Raw genomic sequence first — 24,443 nt, forward strand, 5'->3', positions numbered from 1 at the left:
ATAAGCTTAGGCATTCTTTTCTTGTTCATTCTTTTAGATTTAGCCCAGTCTTAAATATTTCAGCACTTTACTAAGGGATATAACTTCTAAAGTCTTAGATGTAATTAATAGTTTTACATTTGGATTACTTCAATTTTTGTTACAAGTCTTCCTATTTAAATATATGGAACAGTTCAAGATTTTTTCTGTTTCTGTTTTACTTTTTCCATTATTGTTATTTTGTGTGTGCATGCTTGTTTGCCATCGTGTGCATATGCAGGTCAGAGGAAAACTTGCAAGGGTTGAATGTGTGTGTGTGTGTGTGTGTGTGTGTGTGTGTGTGTGTGTGTGTAAAATTGGGGTTGCCAGATTATAGGATAATTCTGTTTTTAATTTGTTAAGGAAGTTGCATACTTTTTTCAATAATGGATGCAGCATTTTACATCTCTACCAATAATGCGTGTAGTTCAAAGTTTGAAGCTATTGAGTATTGATTCACATGGCTAGTAAGATGAATGTAGTTTATTTGCTGTCCCAGAGCTTTTCTTATTAAATGATATACTTAATTTTCCTCGCAAAAGGATGTGAGGTTAATTTATCATGACTTCTTGGTAAGCCTGTGCTATCTTTAGTGCTGGAATAGGAATGATTGTCCAATTGTAGTTTTTGAATTTTACTTCCCCTTTCACTCTCCTCTGTGTACACTCGTGTGTGTGTGTGTGTGTGTGTGTGTGTGTTTGTGTGTGTTCTCCTTCATTTGTGTGTGTGCATGTTCATGTGTCTGCAGGTGTATTTGTGGGTGGGTGCATAGAGAGGCCAGAGGACAAACTTGGGTATTGCTCTCAAGTGCTGTTTTTTGAAACAGGGTCTCTCACTGGCCTGGAATTCACCAACTAGACTAGGCTGGCTGGCTATTAAGCCCCAGGTATCTGCTTGTCTCTTCCTCCCCAGCACTGGGATTACAAACACTTTGTATTCCTGTGCATATTTACTTTTTTATTTTGGTTCTGAGGATTAAATTGCAAGCACTTTGGCAACTGAGCTACCTCTCCTACCCCTCTTTTAATATCAAGCCTGAATTTAAATATAATTTCGTTTTATGGCACATTTTGTGACTGAAGAATTTTTACAATTTTTTGAGTTATTCTTCATCTAAATGTTGAAGTTCAAATCCATTTAAAGGAGATAATTTGTATTGGTAGTATTTTGAAATCTTTGTGCTTAATGTTACTGACTTTTTGGGGCTGGAGAGATGACTCAGAGGTTAAAAACACGGGCTGTTCTTGTAGAGGATCTAGGTTTGGTTCCCACCACCCACATGGCGGCTATCCATAACTCCAGTTCCAGAGGATCTGATGCCCTCTTCTGACCTCCACGGGTATTGCACAAGCTGCATGCATTTACACAGATACAGGCAGTACACTCATAAACATAAACATAAAAATAATAAATAAAATATTTTAAGAAATGTTACTGACTTTCCTTTATTGGCAAAATACACGGTATAATGCTATATATAGCATATATAAATGAACATAAACTATATAAAGTATAATGCTATATCCTAGTTTATTTTAATATTTAAGTAATTTTGGTATTTAATACTGAGTAATTTGTAAATATTAAGTCAAGTAAAACAATAAAACCTTGAGACTCAAGGCTAGGTAGACAGTCAAATGTTAAGCTTACAGGAGATGAGGCCTCATGACTTGTAGGACTGGGAGCTGAGATAATAGAACCAGTAAGAGCTAGTGTATGAAGGTGAATCCTGAGGGACAAACAAATGAGAGCTTGGCACCAGGGCTAGGAATATGCTAAAGGACCATTGCTAATGGAACCAGCTCCAGACCAGGAATCTGGAAGATCCACACAGGACCCTGCAAGACACAAACAACCTTGATTTTGATCCAAAATGTTTTAAATCAAAGACTGTATTAGTTTGCTATTGTTGCTATAAAAATTACTGTGATCTAGGTAGCTTGAGACAACCCAGAAGCATTATTTCATAGTTGTAGAGGTCAGTAGTGCAGAATGGGGCTCCCTGGCTAAGATCACGATACTGGCTAGCCTGCATGCTTTGAGGAGGGTCATGGGGAGGAACTGGTGGGTACTCAGAGACATTTCTTTGAGAAATCATCCAGAAACAGAAACATCCTAGATGACTAATAAGAAAAGACATCTTGAAGGTTTTATATTACTTCATATCTTTGAGTAGATGTTTTCAGACTTTTAAACAGCAATGCAGTAGTCAGTTGAAACAACCGGATAGCCAACAAACTACCATCATAAATTTATTTTACTCTTTTTTTTCTTGTTTTTCCCTCTCCCCAACCTTTTCCTTTTGCCTATGTATGTGGCATGCATGTATGAGTGTATGAACATGTGTGTTCGTATGCATGTGGAAGACAGAGGTTGATGTGGGATGTCTTCATCAATTGCTCTCCACCTTGTATATTGAGGCAGGGTGGGTGTACATGGTGTGTGTGTCTGTGTGTGTTTGAGGGTCATGAAACTAGAAAGGGGATCATAGAGAGGAACAAGAATTCTTAAAAATGTAGGGGATACAGAGGGTAATGTAATGTGGTAAGAAAGCAAAAGGAGTCTATAAGGGAAGCAAAAGAACCAGCTGGAGGGGGCAGGCAACACAGGGGAGGGCGGGCACTAGGGGAGGAGATAAATTAGGACTGAGGATAATGGCACATGTGAATGAAGATGCCATGATGGGGCCTATTTCTTTGTTTCCTGACCTAAAATATTAATAAATAATAAAGTATCTAGAACTATGCTATATACCACAGAAGCCTCCAGCCATACCTGTGACTATTGAACACTCCACATGTGGCCAGGCCTGTGTGTACATGTAAAGTATACATGGAGCTTGAAGAATTGAAATGCAAAACAAAGCATAAAAACACTAACCTGGGGGGCTGGAGAGATGGGTCAGCGGTTAAGAACACTTCTTGTTCTTGCAGAAGATCTGGGTTTGAATCCCAACACCCAGATGGCAGCTAACAACTGTCCGAAACTCCAGCTCCAGGGGATCCAACAGCCACTTCTGTCCTCTGTGGGCCTTGCACGACACGGGTGCACTTACCTACATGTAGGCAATACATGCATACACATAAAATAAAAATAAAAAATAATAAATAAAGTATTAAAAAAACCCCACTAACCTGAATAATTTTTTTTATTTTGATCCCAAGTAGAAATTCTAGTATTTTAGATAATTGTGGGTATGTTTTAACTGCTTATTTCACCTCTTTCATTTTGCTGTGTTAAATAGTGGCTATGAGAAATTACATATGTGACTGGCATTTGTGCTTTTGGACATAATTCCTCTAGAATAGTTGGAGATTAAGAGTGTGAATACTGAGAAGAAAAACATATCTGGAGGGTTTGGGACTATATGGCCTTGCCCTGTGGGCCAGGGGTGTTAGATGCTCTGCTGATGTCAGTAAGCCACATATAGCTGGGCCTCTTTCATTGAGCTGTTCAGTAATTTCATTTGACTTGGGCTTACACATTGACTTGGGGATGTAACCCTTTGATAAGTGTGTAGTGTCAGGGAGGGCAGTAAGTATAGTCCCAGGAATTGACCAGAATTGTTTGTTTTTAATTACATGGAACTCTTGGAAGTTGAGTGTTATTTAAGATAGATAAACCTATGATAGAGGCTCTTTTCTTGTTTTTTAAAAAACTTATTATTGTGTGTCTATATGATGTGGGGGGGTATGAGTCCGTGGTATGCATGTGAAGAGGCAACTTTGTGTGGCATCAGTTTTCTCCTTCCACCTCTATGTGCATTCCAGGGATCAAACTCGGGTTGTCAGGCTTGTATGCAAGTGCCCTCAACCCCCGCCACCTGGCCTGTTCCCCCTATGCCACCTTGCCTGATGCAAACTCTTTTTAAAAATTTATTTTGAGACAAGATCTTGCTGGTTTTCCAAAGCTGGTCTTGAACTCTCTGGGAAGCCTAAGGACACCTTAAAATTTGTCACCTTCATGCTGCATCCTCCCAGGTAGCTGGAATTACAGACAGGTAACACCATGTCTGGCTTCCATGAACTCTTTTGACTTGTTGTTTCAGGTTTCCTAAAAGAAATGAGCTCTAAACTCTATATGAGTCATGTCTTCTTGACATTTCCTCTCAGAGCATGTTGCTAAAATTCATTGGGTATGTGTACATATATATAAACAGCACTTACTCCCTCCTCCCTTGGTCCCCAATGACAAACTGAAATACAATTTCACTAAACTGCACTCTGGGGAACCAGTGAGTTTATTGGGCTTACTTACAGAGCAAAAGGTAAGGATTTACTTATAGGAGTGTGGGTGTTCCCCATGTAAGGCCACACCAGAAAGTCTTCGTCCAAGCATGGATGGTGGCTTTCCCATAGTTATACAAAATGGCAAGAGAGCACCTCCTCTACTCTTCCCCAGCCTATATTCTCTGGCCCCTCCCCCAGACCATGTGAAATTAGAGACTAATCACTAATCATGGGCTGGGAAGTATGGCTGGACTCTCAGGTGAAGGTCTTATGCCTCTCCCTTCTATAAGGAGGTGAGAATGTCAACGAATCCAACTGTGCTGATCTTAGGCAAGTAGGCACAACTGAGTTCAAAAAGATGGCATGTGCGTGTGTGTGTGTGTGTGTGTGTGTGTGTGTGTGTGTGTGTGCGTGCATCCATGGAAGTCAGAAGAGGGCTCTTACCTGACGAGTCATCTCTCCAAGCTCATTCTGACCCATTTTAGACTCTTAATTCATAGCCAAGAGTGAGTGATGCATCTTGGGTCTTGAGGTTGAGCACCATGGCTCTTCTTCTCCATGGTTCTTGTTACTTTCTCAGTAACAAGATTGACTCTTTTGGCTTCTGTTTTCCCAGTTTAAAAATAGATATAAAAGAGTTATATTTAGGGGCTGGAGAGATGGCTCAGCGGTTAAGAACACTGGTTGTTCTTGCAGAAGACCCGGGTTCGAATCCCAGCACCCACATGGCAGCTAACAACTGTCCATAACTCCAGTCTCGGAGATCTGACAGCCTATTCTGACTTCTGCGGGCACTGCACTACATGAGTGCACTTACCTACATGCAGGCAATGTAGGCATACACATAAAATAAAAATAATAAAATAAAAAAGTTATATCTATTGAACATGATTTTGAGGATAAATAATATAGCTTAAAACATTTTTAGAGTATGATATTCTAATTACACTATCTTTGGCTTTTCTTTACATGAATTGTATGTTTATATACTTGCCAAGGAACAATCTGCACACTTTAGGCTTATTGTCATTTTGAAGAGTCACCCTTACCAGATTGTCACCCAGATCAAGTTAGAGTCACCCTTTGCAGTTTCCTAACCTTTATCTTTTCTGAGTGGTAGCAGTCAATTTCAGATGAAAGCTTGTTTGTTGACAAGAGAAATGTCTCTAAGAAAGGAAGGAGGATCTCCAGTAACAACAGCACAAGATTTCTGCCTGTCACTTCCCAAAGAAGAAGAGAACTCTGCACGGCTGAAACTGAGGAGAAAAGCTCAGGCCTAGATTTTGTCAGTTGAAATCTGCTTGCCAACAAACTCTAAGTCAAAGCGAGAAGCATACCCATATTTATGGCTAATGTTGGGGAGAATGCCATTAAGACAATTGGCAGAAACACTGATATTTTCACAGTTGTAGGTCAGGTAATTTTCTGCATCTTTCCAAAAGAAGATTTGACCAAGTGCTGGCAAAAAAATACCAATGATTCTGTTTACTTGGCTGCATCTAAATGTCTCATTTACAGCTTATGGAAAGATTGCTGTAGAATTATTCTTCAACCATACAACAAAGTGACTCTAAATTGCTTGAATAACTGTTAGAAATTCAAATATAAAGACACACACAGTGATTGTCTAAGGTAGAACAAGGATTTTTTTTTTAACTTGTCCTTTCCTCCTGTGAGTTGAGTGTTAGTAATTTCAGTTGAACATGAAGATGTGCTTTAAACTGCCATTTGGTGAGTTTGACAAAGGAAGATTAGTTTACAGATCATAAAGAGAGTCAGTGACTGCTGAAAACTCAATTCTTGAGCCTTAGTTCCCAGCATTTCCAGTGCTCTAGAGAAGAGTGTTGAATTCTCTTCATTCTTTTTTGTCTTTAGTATGTTTTTGTGATTCTGGGAGTTGAACCCGGGCCTTCTACATTTTAGGAAAACTCCTTGCCACTGAACTACATCTCCAGCCTGAGTTTTCTTTACTCCTTCAAGGACAAATAAAGAGAGTACAGTAGGTGCTGGATCTGGCAGCACATGTAGTGAAGGTGGAGCTACTGGAAGATTAGTATGGCTCCTGCACAAGGATGGCGTGCGAATTCAAGAAGCATTCCATATTTTTAAATGCCACAGTGAAACCCATTAGTTTGGATAATTAATATGTGCTGATAAAATATTTTTTAGAAATGAAAGTATGGTAGGCTTGGAAGTTGGGGATCGTAAATAACTTTTTCTGTTTCCCAGTAGAACAAATTCCCTTGTCATAAGTTTCTTTTTTTCTGACTTTATTTTCTTCCATTAGCCCATCGCTGATAAACTCAAATTTATATTGGTACTGGGACCAACATTTCTTTTATCATTTCTTTAGTTGTTTGAATCAATTCCTTGCCAACAGACACAAATTTATATTAGTTCTAGGATTAACATTTTGAGAAAGGGTAAAGTAGGAAATCATTGGAGAGTTTTTAAAAAAATGTTTGGTCTAAAATAGCTGGTAGAATGAAAACATATTGTACAAACTAAAACAGGGCAAGAAAGCTAAAATGTAGTTGTGGACTAAAATAACTAGCAGTTCAGATGAGTCCAAGTGCTAAATATGTAATAATTATTTTTTTCTTTCACCTTATATGGATAAAAGTTCTTATAACTTTTAAAATCCCACATTTCCATTTTGTTCTTTTTTTCAATTATGTATACGTGTATACAAATGTATACATATATGCACAAGCCATCTGGTTTAACAAACTAAAGGTCTTGAAATTACCATTTTAATCTACAGATTAACATTTTGCATTAATAGGTAGAAATGGCTGTTTAATAACTGATAGGTAACGATAAATTTTTCATTGAAAATGAAAAAGAAATGAAGTACGTTTCTTACCTCTTCGACTCTTTCCCCCAATTTCTTGGAATCCCTTGGTACTTTTTAAAGTTTTTTCTTGGTATCTGCTCAGATGACTTAACAGATGTTCTATACTTGTAGTAACCATATTAGTGTTCATTGATTTTATGGAGTATTGTGCATCCCATAAATTAGAAATTTCCCACCTGTGGAGAAGAGTTTCTTGGGTCCTTTGATCGGTGTTCCTGCTGATTTCCTCTAGTAATTGAACTTCTTGCTCTGCCCCAAGCACATAGGCAGAGTCCTGCATCGACTCTTCCATGCTTGATGTTGTGGACATTTTGCTTCCTCACTTCTATTACATCATTGCTCAATTGCTCCTTTGTTTGCTTACTATGTAAAGGACATGAATTTCCATAGTTTGAGGATTTTAAACAATGAACATCATGATCTGACCAGTGTGTTGAGAGAATCACTTTGTTGTTGGGAAGGAAATAAATAGCAGCTGAAAAAGGTGGGAAGTAGTCAAGGAAACTGCAGTTGTCCAGCCTAGAGATAATGGTAGCTCTGGCCATGTGATAGTGGAGGGGAGAAGTGGCTGGACTCAGGATTTTTTTCATAGGTGGAATCAATAGTATTTGTTTTTTTTCTTTGATTGTAGGGTGAGAAAGAAGGGTAGAAAGGGGGGATGATTGTGGAATTTTTTGATCTAACAGGATGATAGAGTAGAATTTCCCTGTACTGCAATGAGGAATAAATATTGAGGAAAAGCGCACAAAATCTGGACTTTTTATGGTATTGGATAAATGAACTTTGAATTAGGAAAGCATCTGGAATGGAGATAGAACATTTGGGAGCCATTGGCATATAAATGTTATTTAAAGTCATGAGGCTCTATGAGATATGCTGGAGAATGTAGTATAGAAAAGAGGCCTTAGAGTTAAACCAGGTACATCATATACTTCAGTGTTTCAGGGCTGAGGAGAGTAGTCTTGGGGGGGGGGTCACAAATAGAGTGGAGAAGATCTGGAATGGGGATTCTAGAAGCCAAGTAAATCATGTTCCAGGAAACATGGGATCAGCCCTGCTAAAGTGCTGCTGATGTAACACTAAGGTGAAGACAGAAGTGACCATTGGGTTTGGCAAGGGAAAGTCCTTGGTGATCTTGTGAGAGCTTCTTTGGTGCAGTGGTGGGCAAGAAAGGCTGACTAGAGAGAAAGACAAAAGAGGAAATGGAGACCTCAAATATGGATGATTTTGTAATGTAGGACATATATGAGATGGGAGCTAGAGAAGGAGGTGAATCAAAGAAGACTCATGTTGAAATGATGCTTGCATGCTCATGGGAGTGAGTAGAGAAGCAACACTGATGTGGTAGCAGAAAGAAAGGAGGACCAGTTTTGGGGAACACCAATTCTTTGTTGAGCACTATACACAACCCAGGGAAGACTTTTCTGTTTTGTTTCTACCCTGGCAACTCCCAGGGGGTTTCTTATAAACTTCCATTTAACACCATACAATTAGATGTTAGCACTATACTTCCTTCCTTCAAAGTATGATCCCCCTTCCTCCAAGAGTCCCAGCTATGTCTTGATCTAAAGAACCATGTGGGTGTGTTAGCTTTAGAGTCTTCTGGGAGCTAAATCTAACACCAGAACTTCTCCATGTCTTCTGGAGATCTTAGATTGTAACGGAAGGGAAGAGTTCTACTAGGAGCTCATCGGCCTTTCACCAGCCGCAATGAACTGTTTATAGATCACATGTGACCCTTTAATATTCTCCCCAGTGCTGGTTTGTGAGTGGCTGTGAGAATCAGGCCTGTATCTCACCATTGGGATTCCTGGTATACAGCATTTTTGTCTATCTCACATGACTCAGCTTTGAGTTGTGCTACTGCTTGCTTCTCCGTTTTCTTTTTTCGTTTCTAGACAGGGTGTCCCTGTAGCCCCAGCTGGCCTGGAACTTACTATGTAGACCAGGCTGGCTTTGAACTCACAGAGCTCTACCTGCCTCTGCCTCCCAAGTGCTTGGATTAAAGGTGTGCACTACCACACCCAGCCTATGTTTCTCCCTTTTCTATCTCAAGGTTAGGCTTGTGGTGATGGAGAAATGTTTCATCCTTAGCTGGAAGTTGATGCAAGTTAAAAGATGTTGTAAGTGGCAAAACAAACTGAACTCAGCAGAGGTTTAGTTATTATTATTTTTGAGCTCAACACTTATGTTTCTGTCTCCATTTTCAAAATTTTAAGTCATAGTATTTTAATGAGGTCCAGAACCCTGAGCCAATTACTAGTGTATTTGTAGAAGGGAGTGGTGACACCTGTGGAATCATCTGTAAAAGGTGTGCATGACTTGTGTGTGGCTTATCCGCTTATCCCTACAAATTATTTGGAACTGTTTTGCTATGCTTAAAACTGTGATTTGGGAATTTAGTGATTGAATTTTTAAAGGGTTGGAAGGCAGAGAAGATACTGGGAGCACTGAGGTTATCACAGTGTGAAAGGATAGAGAGCCATTCTTTAGAGTAGTTTTGGAACATCCTTGTGTTCTTTAGTCAAGCATGTCATGTTGAAATTTACTATGTCAGAATCCCCAGCTGAGCTACATGCTTGCAGTGACAGAAGGTAGAAGACCCTGAATCCCACCAGCTCAACACATAGCTTTTCAGCCTTTGAAAGAGGGTCTTTGGAATCCCTAGGTCACTACATAATCACTACAAAAAGTGCTTGCCTGGGCTGGAGAGATGACTCAGAGGTTAAGAACACTGGCTGTTCTTGTAGAAGACCCCAGTTCAAATCTGAGAACCCACATGGCAGCTAACAACTGTTCATAACTCCAGTTCCAGGGTATCTGATGCCCTCTTCTGATTTCTGTGGGCATTGCACAACACTGGTGCACTTACATACATGCAGGCAATACATGCATACACATAAAAATAATAAATAAAATATTTTTTAAAACCTGCTTGCTTGGTTAGCATATATGAGGCAGAGAGAGAGAGAGAGAGAGAGAGAGAGAGAGAGAGAGAGAGAGATATAATTTTTTTATCCCAGCATTCAGGCAAATTTCTGTGCATTCAAGGCTAGCCTGGTCTACACAGTAAGTTCTAGGACAGCCAGGGTTACATAGAAAGAGACCTTGTCTCAAAATAAATAAATGGGGGTTGGAGAGATGGCTCAGTGGTTAAGAACACTTGGCTGCTCTTGCAGAGGACCCAGGTTTGGGTCTCAGCACTCACATGGCAGCTAACAACCATGCGTAACTCCAGTTCCAGGGGATACAATGCCCTCTTCTGGCCTCTAAAAGCATTACACAACATGGGTGCACTTGCATGTTCACAAAACACTCATACAATAAAAATAAATAAATATGAACTATAATTTATAATAAGTGTTTTTAAATCTCCAAACCTTTCTTTCTTACATAGATTACTTTATGGATGGAATTACTGAAAAACATTAATTGATATAATGATATTAATGAACTTTCAAGAGATTAGAAACTTATCTGGGTGTTCATTAATGTATTGCTTTACATTTGGCCTTTGTAAGTGCTTCCAGACATACTGTAATGGGTAGAAACATATGGCATGCTAAGTTACAGAATGACTGAAGTGGCCTAAATGCAAATGAGTCTAAAGGGTAGGTCTCGTTTTATTGTTTGAATTTTAAAAAATCATTAATTTCCATACTTTAAGGAAACAAAACTATATTATTTTATCATGTATCAAAATGAAGATTTTTGAAATTAAAATTCTGTTCCTTAATAATTTAAGAATTCTTTTTTATCCTTTTTGAGTTTTCCAGCTTTATTTTCTTGCTCTATGTTAGGAAACCCAAATTGAAGATTGCTACATATTGAAAAGGTTGAATTTGCTTCCTTTGTCTTAATGATTACTTCTCAGTCTATTTTCTATTTTAATCCTATTATATCGTGGTTTTTTTCCTACAGACTGGTGAATTTTCAGCTCGTTTCTTATTGAAGTTGCCAGTGGATTTCAGCAATATTCCCACATACCTTCTCAAGGTAAAAATATGTGATTATCAGTGAGAAAATATAAATAAATTTTAAATTAGTCATTTAACTCAATATTTGTATAACTGGCTTATCCACATTTTGTTCAGATGATAAATTCTACTAAAAGTGTTTAATACATGAAAATTCATTGAGTTATTTTGTTTCCTTTAGTTAAAGTACTAACCTCAAAACTCTAATCTTTAAACTTTAGACATGAGTTTTTCATATCAGGTAAAATTAATAATATAAGTGCCTGGGAAATCACTTTTGTTTGATAATTTTATTGAGATGAAAGATTTATAGAAGTTGTCTACTGCATTCTGTCTTTAAGTAGGATTGCATATTAACTATGCCTACTGAAGGGCATTTTGTCTTCTTTATGTCAACAGTTTAACTCAGGCACCTTCAAAGTTGGACCATCCCAGAGATTCATAATCTAGTTAGATCTGTGTATGTGGCATTCTTTAAAATGAGATGGAGACCTGGGGAGTGGCTCTTTGGAGGAGGGATTCATAAATGCTTTGCAGAGAAAAGGTAGGCTCCAAAAGACAGGGCCATGGTTAGTGAGGGAACCCAAGTAGACCAAAGAGCAGGTTCTGAAAGGAAACTCTTCTAAGCCAGAGGCCCAGGTTCATCTCAGATAAGTATTTCGTTTATGATTTAACATTTGGCTAACTGCCCTCAGCCCTTGTTTCAACTTGTGGCGAAAATTTGTGCCTTCTTAATTTGATGTTGTTCAGAGAGCTGATTGTATTTATAACTACTGAGAGAAGACAGAATCCATGTCCAACTTTCCCTGGACGTTACAGAGATTAATAATGTTAGATATGCTCTTGATGGTGGTTGGAAGTCTGTTTTGGTAGAATATAGACTGAAACCATAGGGAAGACCGGGTAAGTTAAAAATCCTTTAGTTCTCTGGTTTGTTTGCTCTTTGGAGACAGGTCTCACTATGCAGCCCTGGCTGGCCTGGAACTCACGGCTGACCTCATACGGAGATCTGCTTGCCTCTGCCTCTCTAGTGCTGGGATTATTGTGTGTGTTACTATACCTAGCTACTCATTCCTATTAAGACAAAAAATATTTTCTTTTCCTCTAAATAAATTTTTTTGGCTAATTAAATTTTATTTTTGGTTTCTACTTGACTAGTTTTCTACTCTATATCCAGTTGTTGTGAAGTTCAAGAGAGACTTGAGGTCAGCATTTTATATCAGTTTCTCTATAACCTTGTGGTGGGAAATAAACCCATTATCTCCATCATTACCATGCTGAGTTAACTTGTTTGCAGTAATCATTGTATTCTATTATTGCAGCAGGCAGTCTCCTTAGAAACTCTTCAAACACATGCTCAGTGGCTTCGTTCTTATACTCCATATATCTCTCCTTCAGCTCAGTTTAAACCAAATTCAACAGTGTATATGATAACACATATGATCACATTTAACCAAAATTTAGCTAATGTACTTTTGATTTGTTGGACCTTGTCCTTTGGGTAGTTTTTCTACCTGATATTAATCTTGTCAGTGCTCATGTAGGTGAAAGCTAAGCTAATATTTTTCCTCTTTGATTCTAAATTCATGTATTCTCTGTTTTAAAAATTCTTATTTTGTTATACTTGGAGTTTCATTTCCAGTCAAATAAAAGAACAGTGGACCATATTAACCCAAATTGTGAAGTTTTTTATTTCCTCCCCAAATTACTACAAAGTAATTTCTCTCCTATAGATAAAATGCCCGTGTGTCTTTCTGGATCTTCAGCTCATGCAAAGAAGGGAAAACAAGGGCAAAAAAGGAGAAAGCTTGTGTGACCCAAAACACTGACAAAACAAATGAATGAAGTCCACACAGAGCAAACAAACAAATACAACCCCACAACATGCCATGCACAGTGCAGAGTACATGTTGTGACTTTTCAGACCTGTTATATCAGAACCTCGGAACATTTGCCTATGCTTTTTAGAGAATGTTTGAAGTAGGAACTCCTTGGCATGTTACTAGGTTTTGGATGCTGTCTCCCTAATTGCTAGGCCTGTAATTATTGGCATAAGTACAAAAATAAAATGAACTTATCCAATTCTTAGGGTTAGGGAGGGTACTCTTTGTTAGAATTAAAGCAAGTTACCTCACTTTGCCTAGCAATTAAATGGTAAAGTAGAACTTTTATATACTGAGAGTATATATATATGGAGTCTGACTACAGCAAGCATCTGTTGATTTGCTGCAGTGGAATGTCATTGCACCATAGTAACTCTCCATCCGCTCCTAAATTCATTATACCACTTTTACTTACTAATGGGATTCTTTGATGTTAAAATAAAAAAATTAATGAATATTCAATGATATGATTTTGCTTCATGAGTATATATTGTTCTTACACAGGGTGAAGTAAATTTAAAGTGATTTATCCTGAAAATGAAGCCTGCCTTAAGACTCTGAATTTATTTTTGGCTGAGCTAAGTTCAGGGCTTGGACAGATAAATCACCTGTGTGAAAACTCAGTAGAAAAAAAATTCTATATTCATTAATCTTTATTGCAGGTGATAGAAATTCAGCACAAACTTTATGTAAACCAAATGGGACATGTAAAAATCTTCTGCTCCCATTGTTTACGTAACAGGAAACAGACCCTATTTTTTTCATATCAGGCAGACTGACCTTCCCAAGTCTGTTCCTTTTGGGTTCAGTTACACATCCCAACTAATGCATTTGTAGGGAGAAGTTGGTTCACAGAATATAAAAGAGATCACTGAAATGATACAGGTGTAAATATTCACTGCGATATTTTTCCAAAGAAAGATTATTTTATAGTTGTATACAGTTGACCCTCCAGATTCATAGGTACTATGTCCCTAGGTTCTGAATTCATTAATTTAGCCAATCACAGATGGAAATTATTTGGAAAAAAATTGCATCTCTACTGAATGTGTACAGATTTTCTTTTTTAAAAAAAGTATTTTTATTTTATGTGTATACGTGCATTACCTGCATGTAGGTAAGTACACCCATGTCATGCAATGCCCATGGAAGACAGAGGAGGCTGTCGGATCCCCTGGAACTGGAGTTACAGACAGTAGACAGTTAGTTGTTAGCTGCCACGTGGGTGCTGGGATTCGAACCTGGGTCTTCTGCAAGAACAGTCAGTGTTCTTAACCACTGAGCCATCTCTCCAGCCCCCGAATGTGTACAGATTTTCTTATTCTTTTTATTATTCCCTAAATAATATGGTATAATAATTATTTACATTGCATTTATTAGATATTTAAAGTGTATCAGAGGATGCACATTGGTTATATGCAAATACTATGCCATTTTATATGAAGAACTTAAGCATTGTGCAGATTTTGGCACCCAAGAGAAGTCCTGGAACCAATCCCCCATGGATACCCAGGGATGACTGCATGTTCTCATAAGGAAGAGTTAATAATTAGAAGATATTGCTTTTAATTTTGTTAGAGTGAAAACTGCCTTATCTATTTCCATCTTTATTTTTTATTCTGCAAATTACCTAACCTAACAATATAATAAAGCATTGTCTTTTTTCCTTTCTTTCGTTTTCCTAAAAGCCATGTTCCATAGTGAGAGAAAAGAAACGATTCTAATTTGTCTGCTAAAATTTTTATCATTTGAATAAGAAATACTTAGAAACTACAAATATGTTATAAGCAAGGGTAGAAGCTTGTAGACATGATATGTATTTGAATCAATTTTTAAGATAATCAGCTAGTTTTATACAGAGTGAAGTTAAGATCCTGGTATTAGGAATCTGCTCAGTGGTGTTGTATAAAATGTATAGGGAAATTTCTGGATCTCACTGGACTGGAGATTTAAGCAGCAATTATTTCCTGTTGGTAGTACATAAACATCTTTGGTGGCTAAGAAAAGATCACATTGTCTATGCTGTCTCTCCACTATGTAGGGTTAGGCTCTAGCCCAGGCCAGACCAGAAGCAGTGCCATCACAATTTACATGACTGAAGTACTTGGACTTCTAGTTTCTGCAATAATCTCACTGGTGTTGTTTTCCATGACATAGTAAGACCATTCATTCATCCTAATGAAATGCTTGCTGAAATTTAGTTCCCCTATGGAATCCAAATTATGACCCTATATGAAAATGAATTATGGGTAGAAAATCTAAATCATCTGCCAGGAGATGAGGCAGTCATCTTTCTTCTGAAGCCACCCATTGTGGCTGTCTGATCAGTCAGGGCATACAGTGAAAAGCACAGTTCACTTTGCCAAGCAGAGCAAGAAAGCAGAAATGAAGGTCAGCTTATCAGGACATGTTCAAGAGCTCTAGGGCAGGCAGAAAGTTGTAGTGAGTATCCAAGTTGGCCACTAATGGGTGGAAAGCATTGCAGGGTCCCTGTGGGCTGAGATTATCTGATTGATACAGGAGCAGCTCCCTCAGCCTGACCTTGGTTAGCAGGTTAAATACTTGCACTTAGTCTGCTTTCAGTCATACTTAGATTAGCAAATGCTCTGGGGGCCGGCAGGTCCTTGGAAAAGTGATGTCATAAAGCAGGGTATGGTGAAAACAGTACTGAACTAGCAAGTGCGTGCTTCATCTAGAGCACCAACTGCTGTACAGCTGTATTGTTTTCATGTAGGAATAGGGGTCTGCTGTGCCAGATATGTAGATGTTTGTATACAGAGCCTAGAACCTCAGGGTTTTAGTTTTTTGAATGAAAAATGCCTGCCTTATAAGTGATAGCAATAATAAATTTAATGCCTTTTCCTTCTTTTTATTGTGTGTGTGTGTGTGTGTGTGTGTGTGTGTGTGTGTGCGTGCATGCCAAGACATGCCTGTGGAAGTTGGAGGACAGCTTGCAGTAGTCATTTATCTCCTACCATTTGGGTCTCTGGGATTGAACTCAGGTCATCTGGCTTATTGGCTAGCATGTTTACCCATTGAGCCACTTTGCTGGCCCAGTGAATACTCACAAAGCACTATGGAGGCCAAATGAAGGAGCTCTTCATGTTGGCCCTGGCCAATGGATTGCTCTAAAGCCTAACAGTCTGGTGACCAGATGGGCAGTGGAACGCTGTTCTTTCTTTTCCTTCATTTACATGCTCAGTTTGATATTAAGGATGACTATATGTGATGCAGTGGCCCAACGAGGACCTTGAAGTAGGTTTCAGTTGATGTCCTGTGCTGCTATAACATCTGCAGCAGAGTCTCCCAGCTGGACACGCTTTTCTTTGGTGTACAGTACCATATAGGCTACTCAGTATTGATTTTGACTCAAAATGATTCTAGAATTAGACACCATCACCCACAAATACTCAAGCATAATTATTGTCTCTAAGCACCATATAATACAGTTGATAAGACAAAGTTAATGAAAACTAATTAGAAAAAGTTAAGTACCAATGGGAATACTACATGTACAGTATTGTATGTGATGATTGTATGGACATCCCACAGAGAAACCCGTAATCTGTAAATTAATAGTATCTGATAATTATAATAAAACAGGAAAAAAAGTCTATAAAAAGGTAGAAGGGATGGCTCAGCTGTTAAGAGTATGCATGCATTGCTCTTCCAGAGGACCTGAGTGTGATTCCCATGTCAGGAAGCTTACAACTGCCTAAACATAAGTTTCAGGAGATCCAATGCCCTCCTCTGGCCTCAGTGGTCACCTGCATTCATGTGTACATACACATACACACAATTAAAAAATAATTTTTAAAATATTTTTTTTAAAGTAGGGGTTGTTTTCTGTGGAATGGTTAGGGAACTTATGATCAAAAGCTGGAAAGAGGGGTAAAGGACACCTCATATGCACATGAGTATATGTAGTTGCTGGTAGGGTTGTATGGACATATTTAGTTTAGGGAGTAGGTAATAATCTAGACTGTAGGAGCAATTTCTCATGAGAGACTAATGGGGGATAAAACTGGAAAGATAGATTATAAATATCTGGATGTTAGAAGATTAATTGAACATTGAAAAGGTAGTTTTCATCCCCTTGTATCTGGGTTGAGATGGTAATAGCTTCTGGTCTTATTTCTTTGGCTCCATTCCCTCCCAAATCTCATCTCTCTTCAGTGTCATTGTTAGCACCATTTATTTTAACCTCCACTTGAGAACAGTGGTAGTTTCTTGTTAGATGCTCCTTCTAGAGCCTACCCTTTTGCACAGTGCTATTTTGCCTGGCTCCCTAATACAAGCTTTTAATCTGAAACAGGCTGTTCTCCTCACCATCCTGCCAGGGCTGTGAGAATTTCCAGCAATGCTACCTTGTTTATGCTCTCCTCCAAGGCCAGAAGCCTGTACTCTTTCAACTTCTTCCTGAAGAATTCACTTAATTAATGTAAGAATAAAGAGAAGCTCAGGGTAGTTCAAGTTGGCAGTAAGAAGAAGGGCACTAAGAGGTCAACGTGCAGAACAGGAATAATGAAACCAAAAGGAGCAGTTGAAGGAGGATTTTCGGCATGATAGTTAGGGAAGTGAAGACCTGAGCTTGGAAGACCCAGTGGAAAAGAACTGTCATATAAGTCGAAGGACAGCAGGGGCCCAGAGCTGCATACACTAAGCTTTCAAATGTTCATGAAGAAGAGACTGGGGGATGCCACTAAATGAACAGCAGTGGAATAAAAAGAAAAGACACACACACTCAAGCGTAGTTGGGAGGCCAGGCATGGTGCGAGTGCAGTGGTCAGGACACAGGCAGAACTGTTGTTAATGAGCGGATGACTGATGAGGACATAACTTCAATCAGCATTTTAACAAAATGAATTGTGGAAATGAGATAGAAACTAGAGGAACTGACATCAGGAAGGAACTGAGATCAGGCAAAACAACTGATGAGAGCCTACTACTCAGAATAATCACAGAGAGGGTTTGGGTCTGGGGCCCTCAGAAGGTACAGTTTTTATGTTGTTTTTAACATCTTTGTTTGAAAGCCTTTAGGAAAAACTCGGATTATCTCTTGGCAGTTTTGCTTTGTCTGTTTTGTTGAAGTTTCTTGACTTGAACAAAAGGAAAGGCAAACTAGATTCCAGTGTGAAGGGCTCTTTCCCTTTTCGTGTCCCGTTAACTTTTCCTTTGTTTCTATCCTGCCTCAATTTTCTCCTCTGAAACATCGATTCCTTAATCTTAAAGCTTGATGAAAGGGGAAGATTTGCTTCCTCTTATTTCTTTGATGCTGAATATGGAAGGAGGGGTTTGATTTCTTGCATTGTCCTTTGTAAGAATGGTTTGAAAGACCATTTAACTCTCCCTATCTTCAAAGAAGGAAATTGGTTACTTCTCCTAAATATTCCCTTTATTTAAAACCAGCAAACTTGTTAAGGTGATATATATTGATTTTAATTACTTCTCAGCAAGCATAAAATCGTAATACTAAAACACCCCTAACCCTCATAAATGGCTATAAACTTAAAGACTGACCTCACAGAATTTTTGCTCTATACCACATAATAAATGATGCATCTGAATTTGAGATCTTTTGGTTGAGGCAATTTTTTTTTGATCCAGTAAAGTCACACTTAATAAGCAGCTTTTAGAAAGAATGCTTTAACTCACTCTTGTGCAATCTGACTTTAAAGCAAAGCAGTTGTCTGGTGCTTGAAAGAAAATAAAGAATTCATAGGGAGCCTTCATCTTATCTCAGAGGAAATAGTTTTGTCTAATCAAATAGGAGGGTGCATACTTTTTATAAAAGCAGGAATGTGTACCTAAAAGAAAGTGTCATACAAGAAGGGTGGTGTTTATTCCAGTAATAAGCCTGATTTATTCTTGCTAACTTTGAGCCAAAATTTACATTTGGGACTTAATCACGCAGAACCATGAGATAGTCTGAACATTTACTCTGCTGGGAAATGCTGGCTATTTCTTCATTAAGTATGGGACCTGTGACTTTCAGTTTATTGTCCTTGTCCCACCTCCTTTCTCTAGAGAGGGAAACGAGACTCAGAGAACAGTTCTCTCTAGATGAGGGCCAGCAATCTTCTCTAAAGGGCATGATAGTAAAATTTTAGGCTGATGTGCCATATGGTTTCTGTCACAACTACTCAACTCTGCTGTCATGCTATGAAAGCAATTGCATATAATATGTAAATGAGTGAGTGTGGCTGGGATCCAATAAAACTTTATTTTCAAAAGTAAGCCTTGGACTAGATTTTGCCCATGGGGAATAGTTTGCTGATTCCCTCCTTTAGATTATGGAAGGGAGTATTTCTTTACAAAGATACTTGGTATATCATGGATAGAAAAATAATGGGATCTGACTCAATGAGTGTAAGTGGTTTAGTCATTACCTTATCTGAAAGAGACCCCAGAGAACTAACTAGATCCTAGCAAGAAGCTACCATGCATGAACAAAAAATGTGCCTTTACCATATACCAGATCTACTATGGCCTTGATCATGGATTTCTCAGCCACTAGGATTATGAGAAATAATGCTTTTTTAAAATAAGCTTCCTAGTCATATAGAATTTTGTTTTAGCAATCAGATCTGATTAAGAAAGCTATGTGTACATACTCATAGAATTAGTGGGAATGTCAATGAAGTAAGAAATGATAACCTTTAACCTTATTGTAATTTTCATCTTCAATATCTCCAAAAAGTCCATTTACTGATTAGTTTTAAAAATATTTTATTTATTTTATTTTATGTGTATGAGTGTATCGCCTGCATGTATGTAAGTACATCCGCGTCGTGCAGTGCCCATGGAAGTCAGAAGAGGGCATTGGATCCCCAGGAACTGGAGCTAGGGACAGTTGTTAGCTGCCATAGTGTACTGGGAATCAAACATGGGTCATTTGCAAAAATAATCAGTGTTCTTAACTCCTGAACCAGCTCTCCAGCCCCTTACTGGTTAGTTTTTATTGTCAGCTTCACACAAACTAGAGTCACCTGGGAAGGGGGTGCCTCAGTTGAAGAATTTCCTCCATGAGTGGGCATGTATTGTCTGGGGAACTGAAGTTGATGTGGGAGGGCCCGAGTCCACTGTGAGCAGTGCCACCCCTAGGCATGTGGGCCTGGGCGTTAAAAGAGAAGTAACTGAGCAAACCAAGAGGAAGCAAGCCACTAGGCAGTGTTCCTCCATGGTCTCTGCTTCAGTTCCTACTTCCAGGTTCCTTCCTTGAGCTCCTGCCTTGGCTTCCCTTGGTGATGGACTGTAAGCTGTAAGCTGGATAAACTGTTTCCTTCCCAAGTTGTTTTTGGTCATGGTATTTACCACAGCATAAGAGAAGCAGACTAGGACAGTCCATGTATTAAATGTTTGGGGCCCAGTTCCTAAGAAATAGGCCTCTGGGAAATAGACCACTGGAGGCATGCCCTGGAAGGAGATGTAGATGCTGGTCTCTTCCTCGTCTTCTCTTTTTTGCTTCCTGTTTATGAGCTGAGTAGTTTCATCCTATCAAATGGTCTCAGACTCATATGTTGTCTTGTTACAGGCCCAAAGCAATGGTGTTGATTATGCATTGAAACCTCCAGTTAATCCAAATTAATCTTTCTCTTTAAGCTATCCTATTGTATTAGTTACTTTTCTTGTTGGTGACAGAATACCTGACAGGAGCAACTTAAAGAAGCACGGGCTTGTCGTGGTTGATGGTTTGAGGGTGTGGTCTGTCATGGCAGGTGAGGCATGGCAGCAGGAGCTTGAGGCAGCTGGTTCTACTCTATCTGCAGCCAGGAAGCAGAGTGCAATGAAAGCTGGTGCTCAGCTCCCCTCTCCATTTTATTCAGTCTTGGAGCCGGCCCAGGGGATAGTGCTGACTGCATTTTGGGTGGGTTTTGCTATCCCAATTCACCTAACCTAGAAACTTCCACACAGGCATGTTCAGAGCTTTATCTGCTAGGCTATTCTAGATCCTATCAAATTGACAATCAATATTGACATCGTACTTAGGTATTTTGTTATAGTGATAGGGAGATGACTAACATGACTTCTGAGCTAAGAGTAAGTACACAATAGAAATGGCTTTGATGTTACTGCGTTATTTAATGAGTATTTCAGAGCACTGACTTTATTGTTTATTTAAACTATTACTCAGAAGGAAGGATTACATTGAAATTAACACAAAATTACATTACTCCTTCATTTTTCCATCCAGAGTTTAAAACTCAGTAACTTGTTCCAAATATCTAGATATGACATGTAATTCTGACCGCAGGACATTTTCCTATGAAAATTGAGGAGCAGTCACCGGCTGTCAACTTTCTCCTTTTGGTTTTCTTTCATTGTATTATAACTTAGTTCAGTTCGTTTTTATGGTTGGCTTGTATTTTTGTTTTTTAATATTACAATTTTAAAATGTAGTATATCTCAAGTGATTACCCATTTACTTGTTGTGCAGTCACATCCTGTAGAGAGTAGTAATTCTTTGAGTATGCTTTATTTTGCTACAGAGCATGTTTTATTTACATGAATTAGTTCATACTTAATTTGTAAATACCAGAAGCATGTCAGTATAATGCAGAAGTTATGCTTTAGAGTTGATTTTTTAGTACAGTAATATTTTGACCACTAAATAATCACAGCTGAATGTAAATGCTGATGCAAATGCCACATGAGCAAGTCATTGAGGTAGAGTGCATTGTGCGCAGTGTCCCTTCAACTCCATATCCTTCTGCTTGGCTCAGTTTGAATACATTCATCTATTTATGTGTTTATTGTCTTCTTTCTTCCTATCTTTATGGAAAAGAAACAGTCATAAGGCATTGAGCAGAGCTGTCCATGAGGGCATCATTATGTTCTGCCTAAATCTGCTTCTCCACTCTAATTTCTGATGGTCATTTCCCTTGATGTTTCCCCATAACTCAACAATTCCAGCCATCCTGTTTAGTCTCATCTAGCAAGTTACCTTTATACTAAACTCTGTAAAACATTGTTGAGAAAAACTGAAGAGCCAAACTAATAAATTTGTCATATTTACATTTCTGAAGAGTCAATATTTTAAGATATCAATTCTCCCTATATTGTTATATAGCTCTAACTCAATCCTAGCAAGTCAAATTTTTCATAGGTGTTTTTTGTTTTTGTTTTTTTTTTTTTTTAGAAATTGACCACCTGATTCTGAAGTTTATTTTAAAATACCAAGGACCTAGAATAGTAAAGCAACTTTGAAAAAGAAGAGCAAGGTTGCAGGACTCACATTCTCATTTTAAGACTTCCCATAATGTACATGAAATGAAAGAAGAAGGGGACACTGTTTCGGGGAGAAAGGGAACCAGCAAGAGTTGGGCAAGAAGGGTGGGGAAGGGCATTGGGACAAATAAGAACAAAGTATAATGGCATCTGTGTATGAAAGTGCCATAATGAAGCCCATTTGTTTATATGTGGACAAAATTAATTAAAAAACCAACAGGGAATATCAAACCATTGATAAACAAATAAGCAACCCAGCCTGTGGTATTCTGTCATAGCAGTAAAAAGTTAACCAAGGAAATACATTAATCCTCTATATAGAGTCACTGAAATCCCAACAACAAAATACAGGGGGGCAGTGACATTGTTATCTGTTGATCTGTTGGAACAGATTAAGACTTTTTCAATATGCATATTGTCCTCTACCATATATTGACCTTGTCATATAATATTTATTTGCTTTCATTCATTCATTCTTTCATTCATTTAATCATTCAATCGTGTGTGTGTGTATGTACATTTTTTATGGTGAGGGTTGAATTCTAGGTCAGTTTTTCAATTTTTCCATTTAACATCCTAACACATAGATTTGATAAGCAGATTTTTGCCATTTCTATACCAAGTCATTCCATGTTTTGGTGGGGACTTGCAGCATACAGCATCTACTCATTGCTTTGGTAACCCTGTTATGTCACCAACTGTTTCATGCCATCCTGGCTATTGCCAGCACTCACTGAGTTTTCTTTTCTTAACCATAAGGATATCTTCTTGGACTTTCTGAAATGCTTGGTTGGAGTGAAGATACCCTCATTATATTTCCAAGATTTAATTGCATACTAAAAGTAGATTGGCTATGAGAAAAAAAGAATTTACTATATAAATCTGTAATAATCTAGATAGTATGGTAATGGTCTAAAAATCAGCAACAACAACAACAACAAAGACTATTCTAGAGCAACAGAACAGAATATCCATAAATATACCTTTACCTGTACAGGCAACTGATTTTTGACAGAACAGTGACAAAAGGATCATCTTTTCAATAAAATGATGCTGGAACAATCACAAATTTAAGCAAAAACCAAAGATAAGGAAATTTAATCTAAAACTATAAATCTTCTAGAAGAAAACAAGATGAAACCCTGATAAGGCTGTTGTTTAAATTTTGAATATAGTAACTATCAACAGATAACATATAAATAAGAGCTCTTTTAGGTTTTCAATTCTGTGAAAATGAGTTCTGAACAGTTTGAGAAACATTGCTGTAGACTGTCATCACCTATATATTTAGTGGATTCAATGCAAAATCTAAATATTTCCAGAATTGTTATGTGCTTAATAATAATACTTTGATGCTAAAAAGTTTTAGTGTTGCCAGCCTATGTCAGTCTAGAATAAAACTGACATCTTCGTGAGCTGTTCTTTGAAATTAATCCTGTGCATGAACTGCCAGCCCCTAGGGTTTTGCACAAGTATCTGTGGTTTAGGGATAACATTCAATGTGTAGAAATCTGAAGTGCTTGTTTGGGTTTTCTAGTGTCTGCTGTTTGGAGTTATGACTCACAGCAACCTCTTATTCAAGGAGTGTGTGGTTTAATGTCACTCCTAGCATTCAGAGGGACTTTGGTCAAGATCTTTCCACTGTTAGAACTGTGCTGCATATTCCTAAAGAGACACGGTGGATGTTTGTTGTTTTCATCTGCCTGGCATCTTTCTTCCTTTCTTCTTGTGATAGCACCTCTCAGTGGAAGAGTAATTACCTTGCAGGTGTGAGGCCATGGGTTGAATTTCCAGTCCTGGAAAACAAACAAATAAGCAAACAAAAAGGGTTGCTTATAGTATTCCATGTCCACACGCTCCCTCTTGTACGCATGCGCTTCTGATGGGGCTGGCCATCACAGTGTCCCTTCAGCCTAGCAGAAGAGCTAGATTAGGTGGTCCAAACTTGACCAGTCAGAGTCCTTCCTGGTACATTTGGATACTAAAGGAGGAAGGGCAAAATCTTTTTTTTCACTGTGATCTCTTTAAAGCTAGTGGATTTGGGTCTAGGACTACAGACAGCTATGTTCTTTGTGTAGGAAAACCTCTAGACACACCATGCAGTAGAATAAAATACAAGTCACTTAATGTAAGTTAACACTTTGTAGTGACTGCATTAAAAGAACTACAGGGAAACAAGTGAATTAATTTTATGTTTTACTTAATATAGTATATATGTATATATATTCAAAATATAATGTATAATACAAAT

The 24,443-nt window shown here is 38.2% G+C and overlaps 1 protein-coding gene and 1 non-coding gene across 2 annotated transcripts in view; both read left to right on the forward strand.

Annotated features, from left to right (window-relative positions):
- Babam2 (BRISC and BRCA1 A complex member 2) overlaps window positions 1–24,443 on the forward strand; it is a gene marked incomplete at its 5' end in the record, with an annotated part of 408,743 nt that overhangs the window by 112,806 nt on the left and 271,494 nt on the right. The window contains 1 exon segment of the mRNA XM_008828413.2: window positions 11,026–11,100. Within this exon segment, the coding sequence (XP_008826635.2) occupies window positions 11,026–11,100 (75 nt within the window).
- LOC115069498 lies at window positions 6,251–6,354 on the forward strand. Its single transcript, XR_003848761.1, has one exon. It is a non-coding gene; the product is annotated as a U6 spliceosomal RNA (small nuclear RNA).

This window comes from Nannospalax galili, unplaced genomic scaffold, assembly GCF_000622305.1.
Source record: "Nannospalax galili isolate Female #2095 unplaced genomic scaffold, S.galili_v1.0 scaffold893, whole genome shotgun sequence".
NCBI classification, from domain to species: Eukaryota; Metazoa; Chordata; class Mammalia; order Rodentia; family Spalacidae; genus Nannospalax; species Nannospalax galili.